At 38.3% G+C, this 17,598-nt stretch overlaps 1 protein-coding gene across 5 annotated transcripts in view; it reads left to right on the forward strand.

The window, feature by feature from the left end:
- The window catches only part of fray (oxidative stress responsive kinase frayed), a 223,264-nt gene that overhangs the window by 183,508 nt on the left and 22,158 nt on the right, over nucleotides 1–17,598 (forward strand). For all 5 annotated transcript variants that reach the window (XM_083114264.1, XM_083114265.1, XM_083114263.1 and 2 more), the window contains exons 3-5: nucleotides 1,460–1,572; nucleotides 4,713–4,963; nucleotides 15,277–15,442. In XM_083114264.1, the coding sequence (XP_082970390.1) occupies nucleotides 1,460–1,572; nucleotides 4,713–4,963; nucleotides 15,277–15,442 (530 nt within the window). The remainder of the gene's footprint in view (nucleotides 1–1,459; nucleotides 1,573–4,712; nucleotides 4,964–15,276; nucleotides 15,443–17,598) is intronic.

Raw genomic sequence — 17,598 nt, forward strand, 5'->3', positions numbered from 1 at the left:
ATTTTGCAATTTCTAGAGCCTGATACTACCACGACACGAAATTTTAACTATGTTTGCCTAACCTAACCACACGTCAATGGTTTGTGGGTCAGAGAATTTATTTTCAACCAAGAACGTGAATTTCCGCTGTGAAACATTCCCACATCACACAAAACACCTTCCAAATGAAATGCAACAGTATCAAGTGTCAAATTTATAATTGAAGCAAATGAAATAATATTCAGGAAGCCACTATTATTATTATTTTTTGCTGAATTAAATATTTTGTCGCTTTTGGTAATTTTCATAATGGTACCTTTTTTCAGGGGTCTGACTACATTCGATTTCTTTGTTTCATCATATTTTCATGGCTGTCTTGTTCTTTCGGTAATTGTTTACTATCCTTCTAACAGATTTCGTACATAGCCCCACGAACCATATCCGGTAAGGTTAGGTTAGGTAGGGCCACGCATAGGTTACAATAGTTAAAAATTGGTTTCGAAAAAAATATTCGTAGCCCCCCACACCATTTTCGCATAGCCCCACGAACCATTGATGCATAGCCCCACAGGTGTCCGAAGGATAGTAAACATTTACCATTCTTTCTAGTGTCATAAGAACATTTGACAATGCTCACCTGGTTTTATATTTTTTCTTCGTTGTGTAGAATAAAAATTGTGCATCCTTTTTTTTCCCTCCATATAGCTTGTGAAAAGCATATGCGTGATTCATGCCTTAAATACCAGTGTTTTAATGTTTTTCTAACAAGGATAATACTCGATCTCTTCAGAAAGTCAAAAAATAAATTTTTAGATCATAAATATCACTCTTCTCTAACCATGGTTGGACTTACTATAAAAGTGTAAAATAACTGTAGTGTTATGTCTGGTCTATATTGTTTGTTCTATTCACAGAATTGTGGAAAGACGTACCAAACAGAAGAAACTGTTTGCTCTAATATTACTGCCTTCATATATGTAGTGATACATTGTTTTTAGAGCATTGTAGTGTATTTTTCCATATAATTTTGCTGAGAGATAGTAAATATTTCTGAATACTTGGTAGTTTGTATACATGGATTTTGAAAATTGTATCAGTTGTATTTTAACACATTTTTGCAAATACAATTGTTGTACTAACACAAATTATAGAACTTTTCATCCTTATGTAGAAGTAACTTTTTTTTTATTGTCTTGCGATTTTTCTAAACATAGGCAACAGGTTTTGTTGAGTCGGAGATGTTGAACAAGATAATGAAAAATGATTGTGAGCTTATATTATCATTTGGCACACACAGGAATGTTCTGCGTAGAAATGAAAGCAAATATTGCAGACTTGACCAGGACTTGTACCCAGATATCTGGCAACATTGAAATTGTTTATTTTTCATTATAGTTGTGTGCTTTTTGTCAGTATGTTGACTGTAGAGTATATATTACCGATTCAATCATTAATCAATGCATTTTTTCCCCCACACCAGGTGTTGGAGCTACAGCTGTAGTGCATGGTGCACTTTGTAAGCCACGCCAGGAAAAATGTGCCATAAAGAGAATCAATTTAGAGAAATGGAACACGAGTATGGATGAGCTATTAGTAAGTAACTATATTTAAACAAATATCATATTCGTTAACCCATCCGCATACCATTTAAATGCCAAATTTTTTGCTACGAAATACTATTTAAATTTGGCCATCTCCCATGATGGTTGCACAGCAAGACAAGATCTCAAATATTGTAAAAACTATCCAAGCAATTTGTGAGATTTTTATATATTGAAGTGAAAGTACAGTAATAAGTATGAACATATGCAGTTTACTTGAAAAATAAATAGAAACTCACCTAATAGTTTTGATCACACACATCTGTCCATTTCAATTTCTCAACCTTTTGTTTTTTTTTTCCTGCCACAGCCACCTCTTCCTCACTATCACTACTTTCACTACATTCTTCACTTTCACTAACACAAAATGAATCACTGTGTTCATTTCCACTTCCAAAATCCACATTTTCCTCTTCATCACTATCGAAAAGCAACTTTTCAATCGCAGAATCTTCTACAGGGTGTCTCACTCACTCTTGGCCCTGGATTTTCACATATAGAAATCAGAGTAATGGTTGTAATATAATAAAATTTGCTACTGGCATACCTTGGTGCGTGTGAAGCGTGGTGACATCAAAGAAGATGTTGGAAGTGATGGCCATGAGCATCAAGGAATGCCTGCACATGTTACGGAAGACTGCCGCCAACACATCGGGAGGCCCAGCATCAATTTCCTGCCGAATGTTGTCTTTCAGTTGCATAAGAGTCCGTGGCTTTTTGCGATACACTTTCCCTTTCAGCATACCCCATAAGAAGAAGTCCGTTGGGGCGATCTTGGTGGCCAAAGTCCCTTTGAAATGACGCCATTTTTAAAGAAAGACTCAATTTCATTCATGATGGTGTTGGAAGTGTTACAAGTTGCACCATCCTGCTGAAAATAGCCAGTACGAAGTTCCTCGTCATCTAACTGGTTTACAAACTCGCTGAACACAGCAACAAGCATGCGTCCGTAACACTGCATCAAATGACCGACTCATGCATGTGCACGCCTACAACGACTGAGGCGCTCATTCTCGTGATTTCACCATGCTTCTCACACACATTAAGATACGTTCTTAGCAAATGTTATTAAATTACAACAATTACTTTTGATTTATATAAGCAAAAATCTGGGGCCGAGAGCGAGTGAGACACCCTGCACAACATTCTTACATGGCATGTTTGCAAGACATAACAAATGAAGGTTTGTTTACATGAGAAATTACTGAACAAAACATGCTTGAAATTGTATGAAAAACTTATCAGCACAAACATAGACGTCATAGATTCAAAAGATCATACAAACTCTGCCGTGATGAAAATCGGGAATCCGTCGATTTGACGTCTAGGTATGCGGATGGGTTAAGAAAGTAAAAATACATATGAAGCTTTTATTAGTGGTCTGTATTTATTTTTTGTCTGGCAGCCAATGTAATGATGCTTAAGAAGGGGATATTTACATTTTAAAGACTGTATCGTAAATTGCACTAGTGCTTTGATGAATATTGTATCTGAGGTTCAATTTCGATAAGGGCTCATGTTTAACAGTTACTCGCTTCAGCAAATCTCTTGAAAGACCAGTTGAACTGATAAATTTTAAGGTACACTCACCTCAATTAGTGCTCTGGCAGTTTGTTTCTTTATACAGCATATTTGCAAAAGATACAATTCAACCTACACTTGTATCAATATACACTGTATAAAACACACTACTAACTTCATTGACCCTGTACTCTTGACCCTCTGTACCCCCTCGGGAAAGTAAAATATTTTGCATCGTTAAGAAGATTATGTTGTTTATGAATGTTTCCCATTGTTTTTATCTCGCAGAAATGTGTTATTGTGAAGTAAACTACATCAGTTACCTTATCGTGTTACCATACTGTGAAGCAGAACATCCCGAAGGCTTCGCAGAAGTGAATATAGCACCAAACATGACATTTTACAACATCAACTATAATTTTACGTGGGTTATCAGCCTAAATTTTAATTACTAAACTTAACATTTCACAGTATTTGTCAAGATTACTTTGTTGTGTGTTTATTAATTATTTTTTTCTGTTGCATTTTTGTTGTCTGCATGACCACTATTCAATATTCTAAAACTGTATATTTGTGTCTTCTTAGGTATATTTCCTGCTCTAATATTTGTACATCCTGAAAATTTGTTTCAAATTTGTTATTGTAACAGGTTTTTCAAGACTTTTTTTTTTCCAAAATTGTTAAAACATGAGCATTTTCAAATCATGTAGAAAATACATTATGTAAAAACATTGGTAACACTTTGATCTAGTCAACACGGATTTCTTCATTTTTACAGAAGAAACTACTTACGCAAATCACTTTCTGTAGCATTGTTGAAGTTCCCGAATGTATTTTCTGTCATCGTTTCATCTTTTTTAGCAATAATTCATGATTATATGTATAAAAATATCGCAATTGCCGTTGCTTCCATGTACTTCCTCTACGAGAACCGGATGTTCCGTGCGTTTGATGACGTAACCCCCTGTCACTGTTTCCAACCACCCAGTCTTTTTCCAAAAAGATGACGTGACCCCAAATTTTATCTATGCTTGCCTAACCTAACCTAACCTTACCGTGAATGGTTCATGGGGCTACCTGTGCATGGTTCTACGTATTAGCATAATTTAAAAACCCGGGAAAAAATAGAAAATTAACACTGAAGTAGGTATTTTTTTGTTTACAAGGCTGGAAACACTGCATACCCACTCCAAATCGACAAAACACACGCACGATGATCCAGAACGCTCGCACCATATTTTGTGTCACGCAAGCGAAGAAAAGGAACAACAATAATTACTCGTAACATGATAAATTGAAGTTATCTTCGTGAGAAATTCATAATTACACCTTATAGAATGTTCCTCAATGCACAATAAGTAAGTAGCAATGTTAAAAAGGACGAAATAAATGAGTTATAGGTGTTTTGACTAGATGAAAGTAGTAATAAAACATTGAAAAGAGTTCAGCTCCGCTGAACTATTACTATGCAGAATGTTTATTACTTGATTTCAAGATAAAATATTATTGTCTTTCCCTAGGAAAGTACAAATATTTATTTAGTATGCATCTGTATCAAATACAAGGTAGTTTCTTTAAGACTGTGATTACAACTTGTCGGTTTATTTCCAGAAAGAAATCCAGGCGATGTCCTCGTGTAACCATGAGAACGTTGTGACATACTATACAAGTTTCGTAGTGAAAGAAGAGTTGTGGTTGGTGCTGCGCTTGTTGGAAGGAGGCTCGCTATTGGACATAATAAAGCACAAAATGAAAAGTGCAAACTGTAAGCATGGAGTATTTGATGAATGTACAATTGCAACCGTTTTAAAGGAAGTTCTCAAAGGATTAGAATACTTCCACAGCAATGGACAAATTCATAGGTAAATAATGTGGGTGTTGTAGTTAAATGGGAAAAGTTTAGTGTGTGTGTGTGTCTGTGTGAGATGGAAGTTTTTAGTTAGGTGATTGAAGAGAGGAAGATGTGATGTGGTAGAAAAACTTACTTCTCTGGTACTTAATGGTCTGTAGTTGTGCTCACTGTGTCAAAATGTAAGGATTGATGTACAATTTTAAGCGTTTTGGTGTTGAAATCCATACTTTCCACTTTAGGTAGTGAAAAGTGATTATTTGTATGTGCGTATGAGCCGTACTGGACCTTTTGGTAGGGCATTGCAATGTTGGAGACCTGGGGTGAATTGTTTCTGACAATGCTCATGCATAAAACAGCTCTGGGGTCCACCTATTACCATGGACGTCCGCAGGATTTTTTCCAGGGAAGGGCAAGGAAGGTATTTTTCTTCCAGGGGGGGGGCAACGTGGCATATTTTCCCCAATAATAGTGTTCATCCCTCAAAAAACATTGCTTAAATATGAATTTATCATGTTCGTGCAATAATTAACACACATTATTGTGGCTGAAATTAAATTATATGTGTGAAATATGTAATTTTTGGTTGACTTTCGTTTTCCGGGGGGGGGGGGGGGCACGGTCCACCTTGCCCCCCCTTCCGGACGCCCATGCCCATTACCTAGGCATGGAGGGTAAGGGCAGCTGGAGCGTGTGCTGATCATATCATGTATAAGGGTTGTTCAATAAATACAGGGTAAGTCAAAATGATGGACCCGATTTCAGACATTTATTCTGTGAAATATAATAAACAAATGTTATTGTGAGACATGTGCTAAGAAAGGTAAACTGTCAGTTTTTTTTTCAAACAAATCACAAGTGTTCTATGTGAGCACCTCGCACAACACTGCACACATCAAGCCGGATAGTCTATCTCCGGCCAAACCTTGTGTAGCATGTTGTGGTCAATATCAGCAATGGCTGCTGTGATGCGGGCACGCAGGTCATCCAATGTTGTTGGAAGTGGTGGTACGTAAACATGATCTTTGGCAAAACCCCACATGAAGAAATCACATGGGGCAAGTCGGGGGAACGAGGTGGCCAATAAAGGAGAGGTTGATCCTGCGGAGATGCACGGCCTATCCAAAGTTGTTCCAATGCCCCATTGAGATGGTCCCGAATGCTGCCGTGGTAATGTGCAGGGGCACCATCCAATTGGAGAACGAAATCTGCGCTATTCTCTGCAAGCTGTGGAAGGAGCCATAGTTGCAGCATATCAAGGAAAACAAGTCCTGTCACAGTACGTTCATGGAAGAAAATGGGCCCATGAATCTTTTCATGGGAAATGGCACAAAAGGCATTCACTTTGGGAGAATCACGTTCGTGTTCCACAAATTCATGGGGGTTAGCAGTTCTCCAAATCCTTACGTTGTGTCTATTCACTTTCCCTGAAAGGTGAAAAGTTGCTTCATCACTGTAAATTAACCTCTCAGAGAACCCATCCAAGGAAATCAGCACAGAAGGACGTGCACAAAGCATAGTCAGTGTCTTTTAAGGCTTGAACTAGTTGCAAGCGGTAGGGTTTCATTTGTAAACGTTTCCGCAGAACCCGCCAGACAGTTTTCTGTGGAAGTTGAAGTTCTCTCGCTGCCCGGTAGGTGGACTTCTGTGGACTCCGCACAAAACATGTTGTCACTCGTTCCACTGCCTCTTCCCCAGATGCAGCCCGAATCTCTGAAATGTTCATACCACTTACGAATGGCCTTCCCCGTAGGTGGTTCACTCCGATATTTGGTACGAAAATGCCGTTGCACACTAATCACAGACTTGTTCACATGATAATCAAGCACACAGGAAGATCTCTGTTCTCCAGTCAACGCCATTTTCCTGCATGCTCGTCGCTGCTGACTCCTAGCGGTAGAAAGTGGAAACACTAAACTTTGAAAGTTAACCTTTCGAAGCGCATGTCTCACAATAACATATGTTTATTAGATTTCACAGAATAAATTTCTGTAATCGGGTCCATCATTTTGACTTACCCTGTGTGTGGGCTGGGCCTGTTGTTTCGGTTTATGTAGAAATAAGGAAAAACCGATTGTGTTTATTGATACACTTGCTATTGCGCATGTTACATGCACTTTGTTAGTCATCTGTTTTATTCACTGGTAGACGTTCAACCCTCAACGTGTGTGCTAACAGAGATTGTTAAATACGGTGTACAGGAACGAAGCTGTTCTTTTAACCGGCGGTGCTGGCACACACTCCTGGAGGAATCCACCCCTGTACTCATTCACTTTTGAGGGTCGAACGTCTACCTGCGAATGAAACAGATGACTAACATTCTACATGTAACATACGCAATAGGCAATTTTATCAGTAAACACAATGGGTTTTTCCTTATTTCTACATACACCAAGATCACAGACCCAGTCTATTTCGCTGCACTTTTTGACACTCGTTGTAGTGCAGGTGTACTGCGGTGTGATGCTGGTGCAAGGAAATGACGTTCAACCAAGTAGACAAATAGCGGTGTTCAGAAGATTCAACAAATGCCTGTCTGCTGCTTTAAAGGTTCATTTGATTAGTCAGCATGCTCCAGAATGTAGTGCAAACAGTGCAGACACCAAATACACTATATGACACCAACTTGAGGAAGTAGACGCATCAGTGTTGCACCAACTAGGTGCTTCCGTGCAGAGAAAGTCAAGAAAAGTGCAGTAACTAGACGGGGGTATTTATCAAACAACCTTTATAGCAAGTGACACTTCTCATGAGCTTCGTAAACAATGTAAATTTACTACAAATTCAAACGCAAGTTAGATTTTGCCTTGCCAATGCAGGGTGTGTGTACATCAAAACTGAACTAATAGTACTAAGTAACGGAAGTCGAGTTTTGACATGTACGTCCTGTTTTACTCTAGATTTTGCCACATAACGTGGCTTTTTCAGGAGTTAAGGGGGAGAGGGACAATTTCCCCTATGTCCTTCTCTGTGAGGCAGCTGGAAGCACTGTTGCCAACTTAGCTCTTTTGGGGCCAAATCTGGCTCTTTCTGGGACTCGTTTGGCTGTGAACTGTGGCACCTGCCCCGCTATCACTAGCCCAGGCCCACATAGACCAACTTTTGCTATGCATATACATTTTGCACATGACGTGATATTATTACGTTGGCTGCATCGTCCCAGCTACTTTTATATAGCACCTTGGCTGATGTGCAGATGACAATATTGTTATCCGGTAATCCCATCATTTTCGATTCATACAACCATCGGTGGATTATTAAGATGGGTGATGCCGTCAGATCTAGACTGTGAAAACTAAGAATAGATTGTCGTTCACTTTAAAGCTACCAGTAATAGCAGATCCCCCCATCCCTTTGACAACTAAAATTACCATGGGAGGCACTTTATCCATCCAGCCTTCATAAATCCAGCTCCTTGAAAGTCAACTTTAGCTCAATTTAAGGTGAAATTTAGCTCTTATGCGCATCAGGTTTGGCAACATTGTCAGAATGGCTGTAGGAGACAAAGAGAAATACATTACACGCATGGGAGAATATTTTATTAGTTTTCTTGTGGATATCAAACTTTCGATGCCAGAAAAAAACATGATCGGGTAGAAGATCCATTGAAGATGATATTTGCGCTAGAAAGAGTCGACACTCTAATTTGTTTAGCCGTAACTTGAATTTATCTCTCCATAAGGAATACATGGGATTCTGTAAATACTTATTCATCATATTTTTCGAACACTGTGTCTAGCTTAATAATAAACTTTTAAACTGCTTCCATATGCAACACGGGGAGAAATTCATACTCTCAAATTATGCGTGGATTTTCTTTAGTAGCAGTGCCCGTTCCGACGATATTTAAATATATGCAATCCTGGTGCGAAATTATCACACCTCACCTTAAGAACAGTCATGGTTTAAAACATGGAAGGTAAGTTGGGTTAAAAAGGTTAAAATTGAATGTAGAACACAGTGTAGTTCCCTGTATCACTTCTTATCAACCAGGCAGCCAGACTGAATAAGACAGTCAGTTGCCAGCCATAGGTGAGTAGGAAGCAGTGACAGGCACTGTGCATTCTTGTTTACCTTCAATTTTGGCTTTTTAACTAAACTTACTTTTTTATGTTTTAAACTTAGACTATTCTTGTCTTAGCTCCGATGAAGCCACATGAATGTGGGAAGAGCTGGAGTAAATTGGCAAGTACATGCGAAAACTGGACTTCACTTATTTAGTTAAATGGAGAAAAAAAATCAGTGGCTAATGAAAATACAAATACATCTTACACATGTATATATTTTTTGAGTCTTTAATTGCAATTAAAAAGGTACAAACTTACCTTTGTGTTTAGAGGCTAAATAGTTTGTTGAAGAAATATTCCCAATTTATCAGAATTTTTTGTTGTGCACAACTGGAGTTACACTGGTATATTCACAGCACAGCGTAAGAGAATATTGATCCAACTGTATATACAAGTCATTTACAAAAAGTCACAGATCACATGCAAGTCAAGTGGATTCACCAATCTCACAATTGTGAACCCCTGTCTACACGATGGCAATGTGGCCATACATGTGCCTTCTGATTTTGGTACTAAAATACCAATCATGTACTGATTTTGTGGAATCAAAATCCTGCAAGGATGGGCCATTCAAGTTGATAAACATCAAATTATTGAGCCTGTCTGACCCCCATTGATGACCTCAAATTGTTCTTAAGTTCATTAAAGTGTCAAGAGCCGGCATTAAATGCTAAATCAACAAATACCAGTCAACTCCCTGGTGACGAGAGGTCACTGGGAGAGTCTGAAGCAAGTAACCTTAGTGTATGCACCATAGAGTGAACCCTCGCGGAGGTTTGGGCTGTGCCCAACTTAAGACACCCTCCGTGGGACAACACTGCGGGAACATCGACAGTGATAACAACTGGTCCTTCTATTATCAGCGTTTAAATTACCTTTTCATCCGGCTAGGGCGTGAACTTCCCTCTTGTTATGTTTTGACCATTCGACGGCTTAAACTGCTTGGCTACGAGAGGTTGTAGGTGTATTTATAAGTGAGGATATTTCTTTAAGATTCACGTAACAACCCACACATCTTCAATTCACTTTCATTGTTTGCAAGTAACATTTTCGAGAGGAGCAGCTGATAAAAATAGTTACTTCACCCCACTATCCTTATGTATCATACATAAAGTACCAGTTCCTCGTCAGAGGATTTATCTGTCCATGCATCCAACTTACATACTTTTGTACTTGCAGTTCGCTGATAATTTCTTTTCTAAGTACTCTAGCAATATGAGACACAATTTCGGCACGCATCTTGTTATTTCTATACTCACTTTTCATTTCAACACCTAGTTTGTCTGTTAATGTTAACAAGCCTTGAAAATTGGAGAACGGCTTGGTTATTTTTCTACATAGTAGTAGGCTACAGTGAAAATGCTTTTGAGGTGTGCAAACATCTTTTTGTCCATCTTCATCTGATTCTGGCGAAGTTACTGCCCTATTTGAAGAAACATGTTTTTTATGGGGAAATGATTGTTCGTGTTTTTTGAAAGTTTCCAATTTGAATGTACCAGTAAACCCATTATCTTTACTTCAGTATTTTTCTGCTGTAGCTACTCATTGGCAGACACACCTGTTCTCACCACAGAAAGTTCTGTGTTTGAGTGTTAGCTTGAGCGTGGTGGTGTAAGTTGCCAGGTTCTGTTGTTCTTTGTCCAAACGGCCTCCCTGATGGCATTGCGGTAACGTTGTCGCCTTGTAATCAAGGGAGGCAAATAGTGGTTCAGATCCCACCTTTAAACTGTAGATCCGGTTCTGATCAGCCTATCTGTGCATAAAGTGGACTTGAAACAACAATTCAATCGATCATTTTTGTCTAACTTTGAGTGGTTGTAGAAATATGTAATGTTTAAATGGGCATTTATTATTAGTACTTGCACAATGTTGTTTTTGTCAGTCAAGCATTAAAGTGGCTGCCTTGTTGCAACCGGTAAGTGATGTGGAACTGGAACAAATCTTATTGAAAGGCAGTAGTGTTAGTAGTTTTGATTTGGCTAGCAATAGTGCCAAATGTGCACGAGGAGAATTTACTCGTTCTACAAGTAATGTAGCTAAAGATGAGGAAATTTCTGCGACAGTGAATCATAGTGGTCCTGTATGGCAGTGGTAGGAGGTTAGTTACTTTTAAACATCATATTGATGAATAAAATATATCGAGAATACATGGAAAATACATAATCCACAAAAATGCACACCAATCATGGTTGAGGACATTGTTGACTAGTAAAATTTGATTTAAATATGGTCTTGAGTTTTAAAAATATACGAGGGTTAAGTCGTAAGTCGTGGCAACTATTTTTTTCTCACGAACAAAGGACAACACGAAAAATCTAAGATATATGTTTGAAAGTGCATGGAATGTACCTTCGAATGAAGCCACCAGATGAAGTCCGGATACAGGAGACTCTCGTAGGGAAGAGTCAGAACACAGGACATTGGACAATAGTGTTTTATTGTGGCATGAACAACAAGTACCCAAAACTAGACTGTTGAACAACCTTCAAAGTATTCACCCAGGTTATCCACTGTCCTTTGCCAGCGATGGGGCAGGCTCTTAATACCATCCGCTGCATGTGCAGCACAAACGTGTGCCACCTCTCCCCGAAATACTGTTACGATCTCTTCTTCGTTGGCAAACCGTTTCCCACGCAATGGCTTCTTCACTTTGGGGGTGAGATCTAGTCACGTGGACTTAGATCAGGAGAATAAGGCGGCTGTAACATTTTCAAGAGGAGCAGCTGATAGAAATAGTTCCTTCACCCCACTATCCTTATGTATCATACATAAAGTACCAGTTCCTCGTCAGAGGATTTATCTGTCCCCTTCCATCCCCACCGCTGTAAGCGATGCCTAACAATGTCTGCCATGTAAGCTGTTGCGTTATCGTGTAGGTTAATTTTTGAACGCTGTCACTCGCCGAATGAACTTACGTGCGTGCTTACTACCCTGCCGTTGTTCACACACACCATCTGGTTGCTTCTTTCGAAAGTACATTCCATACACTTTCAAACGTATATATCTTAGATTTTTCGTATTGTCCCCTGTTATGACTTAGGACTTAACCTGCATAGTAATTTGTTCTAACCCACGTAGTAATTTGTTGTAACCAGAAAGGCTGAGCAATTTAAATACCGTGTGAGGTTCAGCATGTGGAACTTTGAAATCCTGACCTCAGGGGTTAATTTATGAGCAATTATGCTAATTAAAAGTCCATGGTGCAAAGTACTTGTGTACTTGCAATCATAAGTTGCTTCCACCAGAAGTACTCTTTTCACGTAGAAAACATTGGGCAGCAGAACCTTGATTTCATGTTTTCCATAAAAGCATGGAAATGTAAAATCTGGGAACATTTTATAAAAACACATCTTTATTGGAACCACAAGATAAGTAAGCTCCACGTGCATTTTGCACCATCCCACGAGCCATGTATAGGGCTCACAATTTTTTCAGTCTCGGCCATTTTGAAGGTGATTTGATCAGCACCATGCTCCAGGCACATTTACTCCAGGTTTGCCCCCAGATACCCATTTATTTGAGGCTGGGTGAGCCCCTGAGCTGCTTTATGTGATGACAAGGCCAGAAAAGTTCCAATCTTGGATCACTCACTCTGGGACTCGAACCCAGGTCTCCTGCATGGCAGTTAGACACCCTTCCGACTAGACCATCACAGAGATTGATTGTAAAAATGTAAAGTGCAAAATCAGTGTTTTCCTGCACACATGTAGGAAAGCATGGAAATATTTTTTTCCCAAATAACTATAAGTAGTAGCAAAGTTCTAACACTAGGAGTACCAAACCAGGCACTCGTAATTACTCATGTAATCGTATGTTAGAAAAAAATCATTATGCACAAAAGATGCAGTAAGACAGAAAATCTGTTCATTATGGGGATTGATACAAAATCTGGATAAAAAATATCCAGATTTCAAATCTGATATCCCTTTTGGATGCAATGGATAATTTGGATATTCAAATATCTAGGTAATCCTAATAGGATAATTTGAATATCCGGATAGTACAGATTTGATGAAGAATTTGTAGTAAATCCATGTGGTGAAATACGAACATGGCAAATAAGAGAATATGTGGATAGCACGTAAAACAGATAAACTATGAAAATGTCTGGATAATGCACACATTCAGATATCCAGATTTTGCCATCCCTAGTATAGAATTTGTCAATAGAAAATGCATGCATATCATGATTTAGAGTGGCCACATTTCTCCTTTGCCAATACAGGAGAGACATTGAATGGGAATGTGAAATTCACATTTTATGTGACAAAACACAGCGGTATTAGATTAACACAATTATGATACAAACTTTTGCAGTGTATAAAATCATATTGTGTAATGCAGGACGTTCTGTACAGTGAGATCCATGAGTATTACCGTGCAAATTGTCCATCACCATGTTTGTACACTTTATTTGATCCAATAAGAGCTTCAAGAATTAAAAGAAAACTCAAAACAAGCTGTTGACAACTTCTGCACCAGCATACATGAAAATCCATCGCTTAAAAGCACAATAGCTATGGACAATTTGAACGGTAATACTCATGGATCCCACTGTACAGACAGGATATCTAGCAACAGCAATCATGATTGTCTCTACAGTCATGGGCACTTTCGAGCTATAACAACCGCATTTACTTTCGCCGAGATCACAGCAGACTTTCCACAGGGTGATCTCTTGCATCTGGAAACAGTGATTGTATATTTCCTCTCTAAGAAACGCACTGTAAACAGTCTTAAGATAAAGCATTCCAAAGTTGTCTGGAAAGTCACTTCAAAATGAGTGGAAAAGGCTGCAAATTTTATTTGGCAAAATAAGAAGTTACCTCACTTTTGGTTGCTTGGATAAAATGTGCAACATTCAGGCTTTTTATGAACTTTTTCACATGTGCACATTCTACAGTTATATAGTGAAGACCATGTCAGCGATTTGGGTTTAATTTCAAGTGCAGGTAGGAATTCTGCGCGAGTGCACTTTAGCTCTGGGGCTCAGAAAGTAACACGGTATGCATTATGGTATGGTGCAGTGCACATGTGATAATATTAAGATGTAAATTGGGCATCTCTGTAACCTTTCAGACTGAAGTGACTAAACATCACTTGGAAACTATCCTTGAGATACTCTTTTATACCAACGTGATGCAATAAGCTGCAAGTGGATCATTCAAACTGCCATTTCTGAATATCATACATCGTGTCTTCTTTCTTCTGTCTGAAAGCTGCCTCACAGCTCAACTACAGGTTGACTTAATTATATTTAAATATTATGTTTATACTGATAAACACAGGATTCTTGTTTTACTTGACTTGTTTGTATTCTTCTATTCTATTTAGCAGAGATAAAATTTATACATTGTACCTCCCAATAATTAGTGTTAAATGAAGAAGAAAGTTGAATTTTTTAGAAAAAGTTGCACACCTTTACACCCTTCAATAGACGGAAGTGAATGAAGGAAATGTAGTATGTACCAGTGGTACATTCCTACAACCGTACAAAGTTTCGTTCAAATCAGACTGTTACTTCTTGAGTAAAAAAAATAATAATCTTATATAAAGGGTCAATGTTGCCAGCTTCGGAAAATGTCTGGAATTTTTGCTTCTAGAATCTGCCCTATGCACGCTTTTTGGACCAAATTTGGAGGGAAGCACGACAAAATCACTCTGTGAGGATATGTAATGAACGTGCTGCAAAAAGACATGAAATTACGGAATTTTTTTAAATTTGGGCCTTTGCCCCTGCTACCCCACTGGACCCTTAATTTTCAGATATTACTTAAAATGTTGCTTTTTACTCGCTCTTGCTTATAGAATTCTTTTTTTTCAAAAAGATGCAGTAGTTTACAAGTTATTGAAACTTTTAGAAACCTATCCCATAATAAATTGCAGTAACAAAGGGATACAAAGGACTTTTTCAAACTTCTCTTGTTAATAGTAGTAACAATGGATGTATTGTTTTGTAATTCGAGTATGTCATACCTTCATATGTATACTAAAGATAAAAAAAAACAACTGAAATATTGTGTGTAGTTTTTGGAGAAATTGCTGCTATACGCTGCTGGTCGAAATTTCAACCTTCCGGCAGCTAAATGTTAAATGAACCTTTGGTTTTGTGTTTGTGAAAATATTATTTTCCCAAATGAATTGCCCTTACAGGTAAATGACGCAGCACTGTACAACCATCTGTACATCAGGAAATTGCATAGAAATAGTATAGAAAAATGTTATATTTCTGCTTTATTTATATGATGTTATTTTACAGGGATGTAAAAGCTGGAAATATTCTCCTTGGAGAAGATGGCACAGTACAAATAGCTGATTTTGGTGTCAGTGCGTGGTTGGCCACTGGCTGTGATCTGTCTCGTCAGAAAGTAAGACATACGTTCGTGGGAACGCCTTGCTGGATGGCGCCGGAAGTCATGGAACAGGTACTGTTACTTTTCAATATATCACACTGAAACGTGTTGGTACAATCAGTAGAAAGTTGCCGTTGTTGGTGACTTGAGTTAAAAGCTCTGAAATTCCTCCATATTGCATCATTATTTGAAAATAACTTCTTGATTTTTACCCTTACTTGGCTGTGAGATGACCAGAGTTGCCTCATAATATTGAAGAATTGCATCAGAATATTAAAATATGTTATGCAATCACTAGACGCATGCATATTTTTTTTTTGACATTGTAATGTTAATTTTTCATGTTTCTGAAAGGTGTGAGGTGCCTTTTCCTACCCTGTTTAGTCACGAAATTATGTTAAACGAACTGCAAAATGGGAAATAGACTTAAAACACGAAATTTAGAGTTTATTTACAGACGCGACACTTTCTGAAGTTTGAATTATCCTGTGGGTTACGCAATTCACTGAAAATTGATTAATTCTGCTATAAATATTTGAGAAGCAAAAATGGACCCCTTTGTACAGGCATAAACTTAATATTCTGGTAACTACATAGATGTGCTATTAGAAGGGATGTGCTTATTTTGTGTAGTAAGTGCAGTTTTTAAATCAAATTTGGGAATATATTCACATTTTTAAAACCAAAATGTCATTCTATATACCGCTTTTTCATCGGTATAACAACGAAATTGACTCTGTTTTTGTACTGAAATTTTGCTAGAGGCAGGGAAATGACATAATATTAGTACATAAATACAGTCAGGGTGTGCACCAATCCGGAAAACATGGTAATCCTGGAAATGTCAAGGAATTTACTCTTTGGGGAAAAATCAACATTTTTTATAGTTTGTCGCTAAAGATAGGTTTTTGAACAAAGAAAAAAGGGACATACAAGGTAAAGAAAAAAAGGTAAAGTGCTCCCCTGTGCATAGCACCATGCCATGAAGGCGTATAGGGGGTGTGGGGGTAACACTGATGTGATCAGCATCATCCCCTTGACCGCCTTTACCCCCCAGGTACCCATGTTATTCGACGCTGGGTGGGGCCGCTTCCAACGTTAGAAAAGTTCCGGATGTGAACTGGCCGGGGCTCAAACCCGGGACCTTTAGCATGGTTAGTCAGACGCATTACCGACTGAGCCACCGCGGCCATGCAAGACATTTTCAATCTGTTGTGGACAAACAATGCTTTAGTTTGATATATTGAGTAGTACCGGTAGTTATAGTAGAAATTGTATATTAAATAATCCATGAAAGGGGTCCACGTTTTGAACTATTTTCGTGTAGAAATATTCTACAGTAGTGCCTATTAGCATTTACCACTTTCTTGTTGCAATTTTTTGGTTGTGTTTTGTTGATATTAGGATTTAAAAATATATTACTGAATTGTATTACAATAATGTAATGTATTTATGTATAATTTTTATGATTTTTATGTAAAGAGAAGTTTTCTGCTTACCATTTGTCAATATGTAAAAGCTCATACCTGATGTCCCTATCAGTTCCCCTTCTTGTTATTACTTTTAACTAGTTTTAGTGGGATTCTAAGTGTGGTGTGTCCCGGGTTTGATACCCAGTTCGGATCCCACTTTAAACGAGGTCCAGTCCTGATTAGCCTTTCTGTGCATAAAGTGGACTTAAAATACCAAATCAATCAATCAATCTAAGTGTGGTGTTTAGCAAAAATATAAAACTGACATTCTTACACACATGAATTGCCGTAATGACTTGGTCTGGTAAACGTGGAAAAGTCAGGAATTTTGTTTTTACGAAATTGTAGACACCCTGACAATTCGTTTTACGGGCATCATGCAAATTATAGTGCACAGAGATAGTCTTCCCTTCTCCGTATAGACAAGGTTCCAGTACATAACACACTAAGTTTCCCTTTGCTCTCTTCCAAGAAATGCACTTCCGGGACTTTTTTTTTCTACAAGTGCACTATTTATCATAGTGCTAACCCACTCCCACTGTTTAGCATGCAGGAGTCCTTAAACAAAGCAATCATGAGCAAAACTAGACTCAGCTCTCTCTGACTAGGCTGCACTCATCTCAAGCTCATCCGCAAAAAAATCTCTCTCTTTGTATCCTGTACGGGTCCAAACCTGGTTCTTATACCTCCAAGAAAACTCATCCGTCCCCAACCACTGAGCAAGAAGCAACCTTGACCAGAGCATTTATACAAACA

The sequence above is a fragment of the Lepisma saccharinum genome, chromosome 29 (genome assembly GCF_977018435.1).
Source record: "Lepisma saccharinum chromosome 29, izLepSacc3.1, whole genome shotgun sequence".
NCBI classification, from domain to species: domain Eukaryota; kingdom Metazoa; phylum Arthropoda; class Insecta; order Zygentoma; family Lepismatidae; genus Lepisma; species Lepisma saccharinum.